Here is a 16296-nt window from a genome sequence, read left to right as displayed (position 1 = left end):
GGGTGGGAGGAGGAGGAGGAAGAAGAGGAGGAGAGTTGCTGCTGAAGGAAGAAGGTGAGGTGAGGGGAATCAAAAAAATCCAAAACTTTAAGGCTTAAAAAAAAGAAGAGGGACTCTGAGGCAGCACCCAGAGAAAGGAAAACACTCTGTTCGCTTTGGGCTGCCCAGAGCGAAGGGAGCATTTCTTTTCCCTGGGCCCTGGCAAAGGTTTATTCCCTCTCCAAGCACCTAGAGAAAGGAAAATGCTTTGTTCATTCTGGACTGCCAAAGCCTCCTTAAGCGTCACCGAAAGGCTCCTCTGGCAGCCCAGAAAAGTCCGAGATGGCCAAGACTAAAGGGGGAATGGCAGGAAGCTGGCTGGGCTTTCATGCCGCTCTCAAATTTCCTGGGAAATTTTTCCGGGCTCGGGTTCTTAATTAGAAAATGGTTCTTAAGAAGAGGCAAAAAAATCTTGAACACCCGGTTTTTATCTAGAAAAGTTCTTAAGTAGAGGTACCACTGCAATACAATATGAAAAAAGCTCCCTCTCTCACAAATCTCTCATCTCACCTTCGTATTTCTACCATTACGGTCTAACTCTTTTTCTTGTCGTTTCCCAAAGGGGTGCGTGCTCACTATAGTGCATGCCGGCACCCATAATGCAATGCGCACACAACACCCCTTGTATGCCCCACTCCCTGTACATGCATATGTGAACCGCAGGTCTCCCCCAGTGCATGCGCAAATGACCCTCCCCTGCCCCTCGTGCGTGACTCCCTGTTCTCCTTCGGTCCCCTTCAAAGGGCCTCCGGAGCCCGGTGGATGCTGTTTTTGCCCTCCCAGGGGTTCGGAAAAAACCTCTAGAGCAGTGTTTCCCAACCTTGGCCACTTGAAGATATCTGGACTTCAACTCCCAGAATTCCCCAGCCAGCATTTGCTGGCTGGGGAATTCTGGGAGTTGAAGTCCAAATATCTTCAAGTGGCCAAGGTTGGGAAACACTGCTCTAGAGGTTGGGGATGTGCCCCACTCTCCGTGTATGCATGGCAGATACCCCAAAATCAGCTGCCTGGTGAGTGACATGCACACATACATGATGGAGATGAGTTGGCAACAGCTTGCGTGCCCGCAGAGAGGGCTCTGCGTGCCATCTGTGCCATAGGTTCGCCATCACGGGTCTAATCAACTGATCCTGTATTTTGCACTACAAACAGATCAATCAGGAGCTCAATTCTTGCAGGAATACATGAGTGGCTTTCTCCAAAATTCATTACGGGTTGTTTTGCCTCCTGTTTCTCTCATCTATAATCGGTTGTTTTGCCTCCTGTTTCTCTCATCTATAATCGTGTGAGGGATGTTACCTGTCAATTCCCCACTTATGTTTATGTAAGAAACATTAAGCAATTTGCCATTACAGTGTCAGTGAAAATAAGAAACCTCCAGTTCCCGATGCAAGTTCCTGTCTTATTAATGTTTCTATGCTAAGACACTGACATTCGGTCTCCTATATCTACAGCTAGGAAACCCATATCTTGTCACTGGTTTGGCAATGGACATTGGCATTTTCATAAGGGTTGTGGCAGTGTTTCTCAATCTTTCTAATGCCGCGACCCCTTAATACAGTTCCTCAAGCTGTGGTGACCCCCAACCATAAGTCTAGCGCCTATTCTCCCAACAGAGCTTGAAGCTGATTGGCAACAAGGTCAGAGGGACAACCCCCACTGTAAACATCTGATTGGTCGAATTGTAAAAATGTGTTCCAAGGTGACAGAATAGAAGCTTTAGTTCCTAACACCATGAGAAATTTGTCTTTTTCCCTGGTCTTAGGCGACCCCTGTGAAACGGTCGTTCGACCCCCAAAGGGGTCCCGGCCCCCAGGTTGAGAACCATTGGCTTGTGGGATGATATACAGCACTAGAGCAGTAGGAGGTGTCCATGGAATGAGATTAAATGCTCATCCTCATTCTCCCCCTCCCTTAAACAAGCAGTAAAAAGATTCTACTTAATACTTTGGAAGATGCTAAGGCAGCAGTTTTCCCCAATCTGGTAAATAAGGAAGAGGTGTTTTGCCATTAAGCGTGGAGCATCTGTTTAACCATCCAGTTATCACCAAGAAATCTCTTACTCTACAAATTACTTTGATTTATTATCCTTTAAAGACATATTTGTAGTAAATAGAATGTTTACCAATATAGTCTTTTACATCTGTATTTGGTTTTTTTTAAAACCTAGTGTTGTGCACCACCCTGAGGCACCTTGGGTGTACCAATTTGATAACTAAAATAAAATCAACAACGTAGCTGGAAGAGAAGTACTTCTTTCAATTCATTCAGTATCTAAGCCCTGTCAAGCTCATTGGGAGATACGGTTCTGTTCTCCATTCACCTCTAAACGGTATATTTGTTTATATACTATATATTCTCTACTATACAGTGATACCTCATCTTACAAACGCCTCGTCATACAAACTTTTCGAGATACAAACCCGGGGTTTAAGATTTTTTTGCCTCTTCTTACAAACTATTTTCACTTTACAAACCCACCACCGCCGCTGGGATGCCCCACCTCTGGACTTCTGTTGCCAGCGAACCACCCATTTTTGTGCTGCTGGGATCCCCTGAGGCCCCCCTCCATGGGAAACACCACCTCCGGACTTCCATGTTTTTGTGATGCTGCAGGGGAATCCCAGCAGTGCAAAAACGGGCGCTTCGCTGGCAACGGAAGTCCGGAGGTGGGGTTTCCCATGGAGGGGACCCTCAGGGAAATCCCCACAGCGCAAAAATGGGTGCTTTGGCTGGCAAAAGGGGTGAATTTTGGGCTTGCACGCATTAATCGCTTTTCCATTGATTCCTATGGGAAACATTGTTTCGTCTTACAAACTTTTCATCTTAAGAACCTCGTCCCGGAACCAACTAAGTTTGTAAGACAAGGTATCACTGTATATATTTATATGTGTGTATGCATGCACACACACACACACAAATGATGTTATGTATGTATCCTTTTTCCCAAAAATAATACAACCCCTGATAATAAGCCTAGTCAGGCTTTTGGCAATAAGGCCAAGCTCTTATTTCAAGGTTCAAAAAAGTATAAGACAGGGTCTTATTTTCAGGGAAACATGGTATGTAAGTAAGTAAACAAACAAACAAACAAATAAACCAAAGGATTAGATTATTGATCCCCAGAGTTCTTACTAAGCCTATTTCAGATACAGGGTGCGTTCCAAAAGTAATGCAATTGAATTTCCCACGCCGCTCCTATTGGTCGGAGTGGGACCGAAGCACTTGGAGTGGGGGGGGACGCTAAGCTTTGCCGCGTAACTGGTCTCAGTGCTCTTCAAGCTGTGGAAGTGGCAGGACATCAGTTATTGTAAACCTTTATGCGCCAACCGTGTCATGAAAAAAATGGAATCGTAAATTTCAAGTGAACTTTTGCAACGTATAGAAATAGAACCTGATTATTTGGACAATGTCATCACTGGTGATGAAACCTGGGTTTTTGAATATGACCCAGAAACAAAACGCCAAAGCTGAGTGGTACACCGACCAGTCCCCCACATCCCAAAAGGCAAGAATGAGCAAATCAAAAGTGAAAACAATGTTCATTGTCTTTTTTGACAGTAAAGGAGTGGTCCATAAGGAGTTTGTTCCTCAGGGATAGACAGTTAACGCTGCCTACTACGTGGTTGTGCTGGAAAAACTCTGAAAAAGGGTCATCAGGATGAGAAAAGACATCTCTGCTACCTGGCAACTCCATCACGACAATGTGCCTTGCCACAACGCGCTATGAGTCCGCGAGTTCCTGGCCAAACACCAGGTGTTTGTGCAAGTCTGTTCAATAAATTACTTTTTAAAAAATTGCATTACTTTTGGAACACTCCCTGTATGTTGAACACCAATATAAATTTTCATAAATAAATAAAAAAAACCACAAACAAATAGGAAAGCATATCTCATTGTCCTTTTCCCTGCCTAAAGTCTTCTGCACTACTCAGAGCTCTGTTGTTTCTGAGTTGTAGAAGCAATGGTCTACTGGTAAACAGAACAAAGAAAGGCAGTATCACCTGACATTTATACTGGTCCTATTTACTGATCTGCTGGTTATTACTTATTGATTTAAAACATTTATAGAGCCGTCCCTCTTATAACAAACTCCGGGTGGCTCCCAATCAGAAATGAAAATAACATACAGAAGGTAAGTAAAATACAAAAACATGAAAATAAGTAAAAACTATTAAATCAAGCAGGTTAAAATAAAAACCTGATGCCAAGTCAGGGTAACACTTTTTAAAATGTCTAGGTGCCTGGTGAGACATTTAATTTTTTTGCAAATAAAATGTAAGATCTAAGCATCTAGTTATCTTATTTTTTGGATCCTAGAGATCCTATAGGGAGGATAGGCCAACGTTGGGAGGGGTTTTCAGGGCTCCTCTAACAGAAAATGGACATTTTGTTCCTGACCATGCTTCCGGACATGCAAATGCCTCACTGTAGCCCTTTTGGGAGCACACTCAACTTTTGGTCTCAAAAACCCAAATACAAGCAATCTTCGACTTATGGCTGCAATTCAGCCCAAAATTTCTGTTGCTAAGTGAATTTTGCCCCATTTTACCTCCTTCCTTGCCACCGTTGTTAAGCAAATCGTTGCATTTCTTAAGTTAGGCACCTAATTAAATGAATCAGACTTCCCCATTGACTTAGCTAGTCAGAAGGGGGAATCACGTGACCTCAGGACACTCCAGCGGTCATAAATAGGAACTGGTTGACAAGTGCCTGAATTTTGATCGCATGACCTTGGGGAATGCTGCCGACAGTCATTAAGTGTGAAAAACGATCCTAAGTCACATTTTTTTCCTCCGTGCCATTATAACTTCAAACGGTCACTAAACGAACAGTCGTAACTTGAGGACTAGCTGTATCTCTCTGGCCTCAGAGCAAATGAGGTTTGAAAGCTTCATTGCCTAAAATCTAACTGGCAAAGCTATCCATCGCCTGTTGCAGGGAGAAACATAGAAACATAGAAGTCTGACGGCAGAAAAAGACCTCATGGTCCATCTAGTCTGCCCTTATACTATTTTCTGTATTTTATCTTAGGATGGATATATGTTTATCCCAGGCATGTTTAAATTCAGTTACTATGGATTTATCTACCACGTCTGCTGGAAGTTTGTTCCAAGGATCTACTACTCTTTCAGTAAAATAATATTTTCTCATGTTGTTTTTGATCTTTCCCCCAACTAACTTCAGATTGTGTCCCCTTGTTCTTGTGTTCACTTTCCTATTAAAAACACTTCCCTCCTGGATCTTATTTAACCCTTTAATAAATGGCTAAGTCCTAGATTTGCAAAGTCTCCTTTTTTTAGAATACTTCAACCATGGTTTGTCATTAGTACCAAATCAAGGTATTACTGATTCACATGCCACAAATCCCATGCTTGATTCATAGCACTTAACAATTAATTCTGTAATGCATACCACATTTCTCAATAAATTATCATGCCACTGAACTCTATTAAATCAGGGGTCCCCAAACTTGGCAACTTTAAGACTTGTGGACTTTGACTCCCAGAATTCTCCAGCCAGCAATTCTGGGAGTTGAAGACCACCAGTCTTAAAGTTGCCAAGTTTGAAGACCTTTGCTATAAAACGTGCTAACACAACCTGAACCAGAAAGAAGGAAGGCACAGTTTGCAAACTCGTCATTGTTGTAGGTTAGCATTTGGGGACCACCGCCGAACCCCAAAAAAAGAATTTGTAGAAAAATTCCGGGAAGTGAGAGAGAGAGAGAAAGAGAGAGAGAGAGAGAAAGAGAGACCAACAGTTACCAGGTAGAACATACATACAAAGGAACCAAAGGACAAGCAAACCAAAGTGGAACACGTTAAAAAGCTGAAAGTTAATGAAATCAGCCAGCAACTTTGAGACAAGGTAAATAAAATAAAGAAATAACATCTTTCTTGGTATCCCATGCAATTGTTTTTACTGCTCTTTTTTTTTTCCTAAAATGAGAAGGGAAGGGCTATTGGGAGGAAGGAAGGACCACTTTCCGTTACCAAAAGTGATTGAGTAAAAATAATAATAATGATCATTGTTATTTATTATTATCCATCATCATCATCTGGGATGAAACTCAAGAGTTTTAAAAAATCCATTGAAGAAGTACCTGGAATGGTTGCTGCTGAGTTGAAAAAGCAGCAGAAACATTTGGAGGAAGCTGGGTTGCTATAGCAACAGGAGTACCAGTCTGCCCATCCTTTCCTGTCACAACCTTTACCTGAGAGAAGATATTTTGGGAGGAGGAAGGGAAACAAAAGGGAAATCATTTTTTTTCTTTCATTCTCTCTCTCTCTCTCTCTCTCCTTTGTATCCCAAAAAGAAAAATATGATCAAAGCATCCCGCTTTGCATTATAGCAACGGGATTGAGGACAAAAGGCATTGACTTCATTTAACTCTTGATTATTTTTGTTTAAAAGAGTTTTATTTTTGGTTTTGTGAAGGAAGGCAAAGTTTTGTTGTGGGAGGGGGTTTTTTGGTTATCAAAAACAGAGCGAGGGACAACCTGGTAGCAGGGATTTTTTTTCTCTCCTTTTGGCCATGCAAAAAGTCTAAATCGAAATTGCATGTAGACATTAGCATGGGTTAAAGTCTTGAGATCTTTTGCTTTTGAACAAACAACAACATTAGCTAGACAGACAGTTGACACTCAGAAAAGCCCCCAGACATTTATTAAGCGATGAGTATATACCTCCCGTATCCTCACCCTGCCAACCCATCACCATTCCCACAACCTAGGCGAGCGATGAGGTGCGTGGCTTTAGCTTAGCAGAAGATGGTGAAGAAGAGAAGGACATTACAATATACAAAGTGAAGAAAGAAACATTGGAATACCCTAAGTGTCGACGTGTCGCACACTATCATTTGCTGATCAGACAGGTTGGGGGCTTCGTGGTTTTGTGAAAGCTTTTCCTAAACCTTGTGGGGTCCTTGGCACTTTCTGAGCTTGGTTGGCTAACTTGCAAGCGTTTCATGACCTGACTGGATAACATCATCAGTGTTACAAGGGAGAGGGGTTCACTCTCTTTTTAATATAGCTAGTCTCCTACTTTCGACCACGAGAATACAATACAATAGAACTTTATTAGCTAAGTGTGATTGGACACACAAGGAATTTGTCTTGCTGCATATGCTCTCAGCGTACATAAAAGATAAGTTCGTCAAGAATCATCAATGCTTAAGGGAGCCCAACATTTCTGTTGTTAAGGGGGACATTTGATAGAGCCAGGGTGGCACAGCAGGTAGAGTGCTGTACTGCAGGCCACTGAAGCTGATGGTAAATCTGTAGGTCAGCGGTTCAAATCTCATCACCGGCTCAGGGTTGACTCAGCCTTCCTTCGTTCGGAGGTGGGTAAAATGAGGGCCTGGATTGTGGGGGCAATAGGCTGGCTCTGTTAAAGAATGCTATTGCTAACATGATGTAAGCCGCCCTGAGTCTAGGGAGAAGGGCGGCATAATAATAATAATAATTTAATAATAATTTATTAGATTTGTATGCCGCCCCTCTCCGAAGAAAAAATTGAATGAATGAATGAATAAATAAATAAATAAATAAACTTGTTAAACTGAGCTTTGCCCCATTTTACGACCTTCCATGCCACAGTTATTAAGGGGATCACTGCAGTTGGCAAGTTCGTAGCCTGGCTGTTAAGTGAACCTGACTTCCCCATGGACTTTGCTTGTCATAAGGTTGCAAAGGGGAAAATCACATGCCCTTGGGACATAGCAACGGTCATAAGTATGAATGAACCGGTCGCCAAGCGTCTGAATTTTGAGCGCATGATCAATAGTCACAAGTCACTTTTTTCAGGGCCGTTGTAACTTTGAACGGTCACTAAATGAAGTGTTATAGGTTGAGGATTACCTGTATACTAGTGGCTTGCTCTGTCAGTGTTGGTGAGAATGGCCTTAGTGGTTCCTTGATAAGGTTGTGGTTTACAATTTGATTTTTTGTCTAGTCAGTGTTTCCCAACCTTGGCAACTTGAAGACATTTGGACTTCAACTCCCAGAATTCCCCAGCCAGCCAATGCTGGCTGGGGAATTCTGGGAGTTGAAGTCCAGATATCTCCAAGTTGCCGGGATTCGGAAACACTGGTTTACGTTGATAGTTCCTTGACTGGGTTACTGTTTACATGTCAGAATTCCAAGTAACACCTCCCAACGAAAGAAAACTCTGAAGCTTAAGTTTTCTCAAAGTTCCATTTTATTAGAGATGTCTTATTGGCACATCTGGGAAAACCCAAATCTGAAAGGTTCCAGGTATTCCCCACCCGAAAGAAAATCCAAGTCCCTGCCCCAGCACCCACATGTCCATCAAATTGTCCAATCAATGCTTCATCCCAACTGGAGATACCTCCCAGGAACACCCCTCTGGGGTGCAGGGAGAGTGACCTTGACTCTTAGAGAAAGGAACGTTATTATGACTACACATCTTCCCAGCTCATACAATCCCCCCTCCAGTTTCTCACAGTACTAAATGTGGCAGGCCTGAAGATTCAAGGCCCAATTCAAAGTGTTGGTCATGACCTATAAAGCCCTTCATGGCACCGGACCAGATTACCTCAGGGACCGCCTTCTGCTGCACGAATCCCAGCGACCAGTTAGGTCCCACAGAGTGGGTCTTCTCCAGGTCCCGTCAACAAAACAATGTCGCTTGGCGGGACCCAGAGGAAGAGCCTTCTCTGTGGCGGCCCCGGCCCTCTGGAACCAACTCCCCCCAGAGATTAGAATTGCCCCAACCCTCCTTGCCTTTCGAAAGCTGCTTAAAACCCACCTCTGCCGCCAGGCATGGGGGAACTGAGATACACTTCCCCCTAGGCCTTTACAATTTTATGCATGGTATGTCTGTATGTATGATTGGTTTTTATATAATGGGTTTTTAACTGTTTTTAGTATTGGATTTTGTTATATACTGTTTTATTGCTGTTGTTAACCGCCCCGAGTCTGCGGAGAGGGGCGGCATACAAATCCAATAAATAAATTAAATAAATAAAGAAGGTTTCCAGGACTGACATACAGCTTGATTGTTGGTAAACAACAGCTTAATCAAAAGCCACCAAGGACATTCCCACCAACTCTGAAAGGGCAAACGACAAGTATATAAAAATAATACAAACTCCTCTCCCTTCTAGCGCTGATGATGTTCCCTAGTTGGGTAATGAAACTTCTGCAAACAAACAAGCAAGCTCAGAGAGCACCAAGGACCTCACAGTTCAATCCTGAGCTAAAAATATTTTCTTCCATCTTTCCTAAATCCAGTTAGACCATTTTTGACTTCCCCCTTTACTGACCCTACAAACAGATTTTCCAAAATGAGCATAAATGTGTAAGAAACTTTTAGCTGGATAGCTCAGTGAGGAGCCAAGAGACCAAAAACATTTGCCCAGTCCGACTAAACAACAGCTACATCAAAAAAGATTACTTGCAGATTGAAAACAGGAAGCAAACACCTGTGTCGCAGAAATCCAACAATTGCATTAATTTAATAGACTATTTAAAAAAGATGCCTTGGAGGAGACAGACAATTAATAGTCCTGCTTTTAAATTGTCACAATGCAGAAAATAGCCTCATTAATTTTGTCCAGAAAAGCTATGGGATTTTTTTTTTCTTTTTTGGGCTGCGCCTCACCTTTCTCGAGTGAACAAATTTTAACAGGATTTTCTCAATAATAGCCTTTGCCTAAATACTAAAAGTTTCAAATCAAAGGTGCATTAACATCAATGTGATAGCTTCTCATGGCTTTATGAGGATTAATTCAAAATAATTAATTTCCTGTGTGATGGAGATGCAACATTTAATACCTTCTGAATATTTATTATGCCTAATGAAGAATCCATCTAATTTAAAAGCCTGCTCTCCATTCAATATCCCTAGTTTTTTAGGAACATAGTCATTATCTCTGTGATGAAGGCAAATATTCTATTAATTTACTAATGATATAATTATATTCACTAATTTTTTATTAAAACCAAATTGGACATAATTTAAACCTCTCTGAGGAAATGGTACCTGCAAGTCCAAATTCATATATTCTATATTTTTAATAAAGTTAAACAGCAATTGAGTCAATTTCTGAAAAAAACCCAACTTTCTGTTAGACGGATAACATTCAAACTAGAATAGTAGAACATCAATTTTTTAAAATTCCAATCAAAGATTTTATTTTCTCTCTCAATAAAGCCATGGAATTGTATAGAGTATTCGTGGTTCGGAATAAAGGATTGGAAAAGTTTATGTAGTTTTACAAATAAATAAGATAAACAAACACCAGTTTATACTAAGTTGCCAACATGTTTACCTTTAGGCTGCAATTCTCAACTGTAACTACTTTTATTGCAATTCTGTATACAATTACCTAACAAGTCTAACTAAATTCAAAAAAGATATGGAAAGAATTACATTAGAACTTCTTTATTTTCAGGAAAAAAAAGCTGGAGATTGGATAGTTTCAGCAAGACGATCTAAGAAAATACTGTATTGGGGGAAATCGAATTTGCAACTTTTAAAGAGCATGAATCAGGATCCAAAAATTACATCGAGGTTCTGTCATTGATATTATATATATACAGTGTTCCCTCGATTTTCGCGGGGGATGCGTTCCGAGACCGCCCGCGAAAGTCGAATTTCCGCAAAGTAGAGATGCGGAAGTAAATGCACTATTTTTGGCTATGAACAGTATCCCAAGATTTCCCTTAACACTTTAAACCCCTAAATTACAATTTCCCATTCCCTTAGCAACCATTTAGATTATTACTCACCATGTTTATTTATTAAAGTTTATTTTAAAAAATATTTTTTAAAGGCAGACAAAAGTTTGGCAATGACATATGACGTCATCGGGCGGGAAAAAACGTGGTATAGGGAAAAAACCCGCGAAGTATTTTTTAATTAATATTTTTGAAAAACCGTGGTATAGACGTTTCGCAAAGTTCGAACCCGTGAAAATCGAGGGAACACTGTATATATATGTATGTGTGTATGTATGTATGTATGTATGTATGTATGTATGTATGTATGTATGTATATACATATATATAATATAATATATATATACGCACACACTTGTCAGTAAAAGAGTAAAAAAAAAGGCACAGAACTGGACAAAATTCCTGCACCTTTTGCTCCACACTTGAGAATACAAGTATAAATAAACAACCCACAACAACAGATTCCTTATTGAAACAGTCTTTTCTGATAATACTTGTTGAGTGATGGCTAGAAAAAAATCCCAGATCGCAAAGTGAGGTGACAATTTGAAGCAGAACCCAAGACTTAAAACGATTTCAAGCTCAATTCTGACACCTCTTTTCTCTGAAGAAAAGAGCACCGCTCATATGGAAACTTTTCCATTTCCTTGGAGCTTCCACTTCCCCATTTTACAATGACCCTTTAAAGATGAACGAAAAGACACTTCTATACATTTACCCCAATCCAAAATGAACACCTTGCATCCTTTATTTGTGCCAACATGAGTGCTAACGCCAGAGGTCTTCAATCTTGGGAACTTTAAGACCTGTGGACTTCAACTCCCAGAATTCTCCAGCCAGCTATTCTGGCTGGAGAATTCTGGGAGTTGAAGTTCACAAGTCTTAAAGTTCCCAAGTTTGAAGACCCCTGGCTAACGCAGTAATTCAGAATGAATGCTGTAGACTTGATGCATTCACTGCTGGACCAGCCACACAATCTACTGTGCTTCCCCCAAAATAAGACCCTGTCTTATAATTTTTTTGAACCCTGAAATAAGCGCTTGGCCTTATTGCCATGCACTCAAAAGCCCGACTGGGCTTATTTTCAGGGGGTGTCTTATTTTGGGGGGAAATAGGGTAGGCCTTCTAAAATGTTTCTCCCTGACCAAATTCCAATTCAACTTCGTTCAGGCAGGCAAAACAACTGCCTATGAAACATGAACTAACGGTTTTAACGAAGAGGGTTCCTACCTCGTCGTTGATAACCTCGGATTGCTCTTCCTCTTCCTCCTCCTCCAGATCCAGGTCGTTCTGCCGAAGGTAGGCTTGCAGTGGCAGGCAATGCTTCTTCTTAAAGGCCAAGAAGTCCATCATGTTGCCTTGCAGGTGTTGCAAGAAAAACAACTCGACCAGGTACTCTTTGAAAGCGTCTTTCAGAGTCTCCATGTGCTTGAAGTGGTGCTCCAGACACTGCTTCCTCATCTGAGCAGCTTCCGGAGTGGCTGGCGGGATTTCCTCGACCTTTTTAGCTTTTTTCACCACGGCGCAGAGCGATGGGGCCAGCGGGTGGCTGGTTAGTCCTTGAGGGATGCTGGCCCGGGAAGGGCTTGTGGGAGGCGGTGGGGACGTGATGCCAAAAGCAGGGCCTCCAACCCCAGCGATTAATCCGGCGGAAGTCCTGTCAAAACCCAGAGGTCTGTTTGAGGGCTGCCCTTGCTGTTGTTGTTGTTGCTGCTGCTGCTGCATCCCTTGGATAATGTTGCTGATCTGCGGTGGCAGGTTGCTGGTGGTAATGTGACCAGGGTTAGATAAACCTTGGATATTCCCTCCGCTAGCCACAGGGCTCTGAGGTCCGAGATGGTGGATGGTCCCTCCAGTTTGAGAATGGGGCTGCGACAGCCTGCGTTCTCGGACAGTCGACGAGGTGCCGGAGGACGAAAGCTGAACCTGAGCCGTGGGACTTTGGCCGATCTGGGTCAGGCCAGATCCTTCCTGATACACGAAGTGTCCGCCGTTCGAAGGACTCAAGCTGATCTGCCTCACCAACACGCTGGCGTCCACAAAGCCTCGCGTCGGGCTCTGGCTGCACATGCCCAAGCCGGGGCCTGGGGTGCCCGCTCGGACACTTGAAATGGTCTGAACGGACACCGGGCTGGGCTGGGTGGGGCTCTGCGACTGAACCTGAGGGGGCAACGGGGAAGTGACCTGGATGTAGGAGGGCGAGCCATGCTCGAACCGTCTTTGTTGAGGGCTGAACTGAAAACTGGGGGAAGTCGGGCTTGGGATCGGCAACGGGGTCAAGGTGATCTGCTGGTTGGTTGTAGAAACGGGTCCCACATTCTGCAAGGTGATGTTGACATTCTGTCCCGCTACTGGGCTTCGGCTCATGATAAATTGCTGGATTTGGTAGCCGGGAGACTGAGGGGCGGAAGGGCTGGCCGAAGGAGCGAAAGAAGGAGCTGGGGACTGTGGCAGGTTGGCTTGTTGATCGTCGCTCTCGCTGCCGGTGAAAGATCGAGACCTCTGGAGCTGGCGCTGTGCATTTTGTGAACCAGTCCCATGGTGCATTATCGCGCTGACAGCGGTCTCAAATTCTAAAAGAAGGGGGGAGACAAAGGTTCATTAGGGGAAACTTAAACCAAATTCCTTGTTAGAGCAATTGACCATCGCTTCCTACAATTCCACATGGAAGTTTATAATCTCACTTCCCATTATTCAGGATACTGTTTATAAGAAATATGTGCTTCGAATTTGTGAGCGACCCCACACACTCACTTTAAGGACTGTTTCTGTTGCTCCTCTCTGGGGGGAGGTTTCAAAGTATTTATGGCAGGACTTCCAGATTCTGGAACCACTTTGTTCCCTATGCCATCCATCTGCTAAACTCGCAATATTCTCCTCCACCCCCCCATATATATGTATACATTCGAACTAGACGTTTCTCTGTGTCGTATGTGTCTGTATATGCATAATGGTTATCCAATGAACACAATGAAATTTTATTTTAATGTATGCCGATACATGATATGAGTGTACATGTATGAAAGTACATTCAAAGTGACAATAAAGTTATTATTCTATTCTATTCTTATTCTATTCTACTCAGAATTCTATTCTACTCTATTCCTTCCATTCCATTTCATTTTCCTTTCTATTCTATTGTTTTCTCTTCCTATTCTATTCTATTCTGAATTCTATTCTATTCTACTCTATTCCATTCCATTTTCCATTCTATTCTGTTTCTTTCTCCTCCTCTTCCTCCTCATATTCTATTCTATTCTTCACAAAGAGAGATTAAGAAGGGAAAAGAAAGGAAAATGCCTTTATGAATAGCTTTTGGATTTTAAGAATGATTATACCTGACAGGTATAATCATTGAGAAAACAGTTGTGGCAGATAACAAAAAATATAGACAAAATCTTGGAAGAACTATGGACTGATAAGCAATTGTCCAAGAAAACCAATCTAATTTAGTAGTAGCCATCTTCCTAACTGAAAACATCTCTTCCAAATCAAATCAATAAATATAAAACATTTCATTAAAGCAATCTTCCAGCCCATTGAAGATAATTGTTGGTTGCAAATTGCACTCTCCAGAAAGGGTGGCCCATTTAAACCCTTACTTTTAAAAAAAAATAAAAAATATTGGGGCATCAGAGGAAACAATCTTACTTCTGGCAGAGAACAAACTACACCTCATCAATAAGACTGTGCTCTTTGTTTCAAAGGCCAACTCAAATCAGACAGAACACCTTGATCAGACACGAGATAACTATTTATTATTATTATTATTATTATTATTATTATTATTATTATTATTATTTATTGGATTTACATTCCGCCCCTCTCCAAAAACTCGCAATTTTGTAGAATAGAATAGAGTACAGTACAGTAGAGTAGAATAGAATAGAATTTTATTGGCCAAGTGTGATTGGACACACAAGGAATTTGTCTTGGTGCATATGCTCTCAGCGTACATAAAAGAAAAAGATACATTTGTCAAGAATCATGTGGTATTAGTTGGATAGTTAATTGACTTAATAAAGTTCTCTTCTTTCACCTTATACTACATCAACTTATATTTTATCTTCATTTTATCTCATTATCCTGTTTTATTTCACTGCAGCTATTCTATCTCACATTACTGTATCTTATTTCATTTACCGGTAATTCTATTTTACTGTTCCTGACATTCATCTTTGATATGGTCCATTGACTCAATAGTTTTCTTCCTCTTCCTTTCTTCTCCTTCTTCACCTTATACTATTTGATCTTAGGCCTTTTACCCTCACTTTATTTTATCTACTACATTTTATCCTGTTTTATCTCACTGTAGCTGCTCTACCTTCCTTCACTCTATCTTATTTCATTTTATTTTACTGTGCCTGATGCTCTTCTCTGATATGGTCCATTGATGTATTAAAGTCTTCTTCTCTTTCTCATCTCCTCCTTCCATCCTTCCTCCTTTTACCTTCATTTTATCTTTACCTGCTACGTTTTATCCTATTTTATCTCACTGAAGGCTGTTTTATCTTCCTTCACAGAGTCCTATTTTATATTTTCCTATAAGCTGATGATCTTCTTTGATATGGTCCATCGACTTAAAATAAAAGTTGCTCTTCCGTTTTATATTATTTGATCTCACTTTAAAAACTTCAACTTACCTGCTACCTTTTATCCTATTTTATTTCACTATAGATTGTTTCAAGTCCCCACCACAACCCCCTTCTACTTTTCTGAGACAGATGCTCAGCTATGATGGGGATCCACTGACTGGATCCATCATCCAGGGCATCCTACCTACCTTTTAAGGACCTCAGCAGCCTGTTGGGACCAGAAAGGGCTGTCAATCGTGGCCGTTCACCCTCAAAAAGGGATGCAGAGCAAACACAGCCCAGAAAAGTATCAGGTCTCCGAGGCCAGCAAACGTGCCTTCCATAGTTAGTGGGGGGGGGGGGGGGGGGGGGGGGGGCGCATTCACCTTTCCCGCAACGCCACCTTTTTGGCCTTTGCCGCTTCCCGTTATTTCTCTCAGCGGGCGCGCGCGACGCCTGGGATGGATGCGGAGAAGGAAGGGGGGGGAAGAGCGAGGACCGTAACGTTCCTTTGCGTGCGGCCTAAGCCGCCTGCCCTCCCCACCGGCGGCCCCGCAGGTTACCTTTTTTTCTTTTTTAACGCCTCCCGCGTCGGCTCTGAGGAAGCCGGAGTGCGCGAGAAGAATGTCCGCCGATGCTCAGCGAAGACAGGCCCGCTCCGAGCCGAGGCCCAGCCTCGGCCATCCGCTCCTGACAGGAAACGGATTGAGGCGTGGGGGAGGAGCCTTGAGGAAGGGGAGGAGTCTGAGGAAGAAAACAAAAATGGGCGCATGCGCCGGGTAGACCAGCGCCGGCAAGGGACAAAAATAAAAAAACAAAAAAGCCCCAAGGAAAATGACTTCTTTTCCCCGCTCCTTCGCAATCGTATAGCGGCTGGGAAGAAATTAGTGCGCATGCGGGAAGAGAGCCCGTCTGCCTTAAGAGACGAAACGGGAAGCAGTAGGCGAAGAAGCCCGTACTTCGCATGCGCAATCCTTGCT

The 16296-nt window shown here is 42.4% G+C and overlaps 1 protein-coding gene across 24 annotated transcripts in view; it reads right to left on the bottom strand.

Moving 5' to 3' along the window:
* EP400 (E1A binding protein p400) overlaps positions 1-16030 on the bottom strand; it is a 110592-nt gene extending 94562 nt beyond the window's left edge. For 19 of the 24 annotated variants that reach the window (XM_070762594.1, XM_070762597.1, XM_070762586.1 and 16 more), the window contains exons 1-3: positions 15880-16008; positions 11973-13315; positions 6143-6253 (exon numbers count right to left, since the gene is read on the bottom strand). In XM_070762594.1, coding sequence (XP_070618695.1) covers positions 6143-6253; positions 11973-13289 — 1428 coding nt within the window. In that variant the 5' untranslated portion in view covers positions 13290-13315; positions 15880-16008. Of the gene's footprint in view, positions 1-6142; positions 6254-11972; positions 13316-15879 lie in introns of all 24 variants that reach the window. The other 5 variants (XM_070762604.1, XM_070762611.1, XM_070762608.1 and 2 more) reach the window with 4 other exon arrangements.
* Between the last annotated feature and the right edge of the window lie 266 nt (positions 16031-16296).

Source organism: Erythrolamprus reginae, chromosome 10 (genome assembly GCF_031021105.1).
Source record: "Erythrolamprus reginae isolate rEryReg1 chromosome 10, rEryReg1.hap1, whole genome shotgun sequence".
Classification (NCBI taxonomy): Eukaryota; Metazoa; Chordata; class Lepidosauria; order Squamata; family Dipsadidae; genus Erythrolamprus; species Erythrolamprus reginae.
The sequence above is the reverse complement of the archived record's forward strand: the minus strand, read 5'-3'. Positions and strand labels throughout refer to the sequence as shown.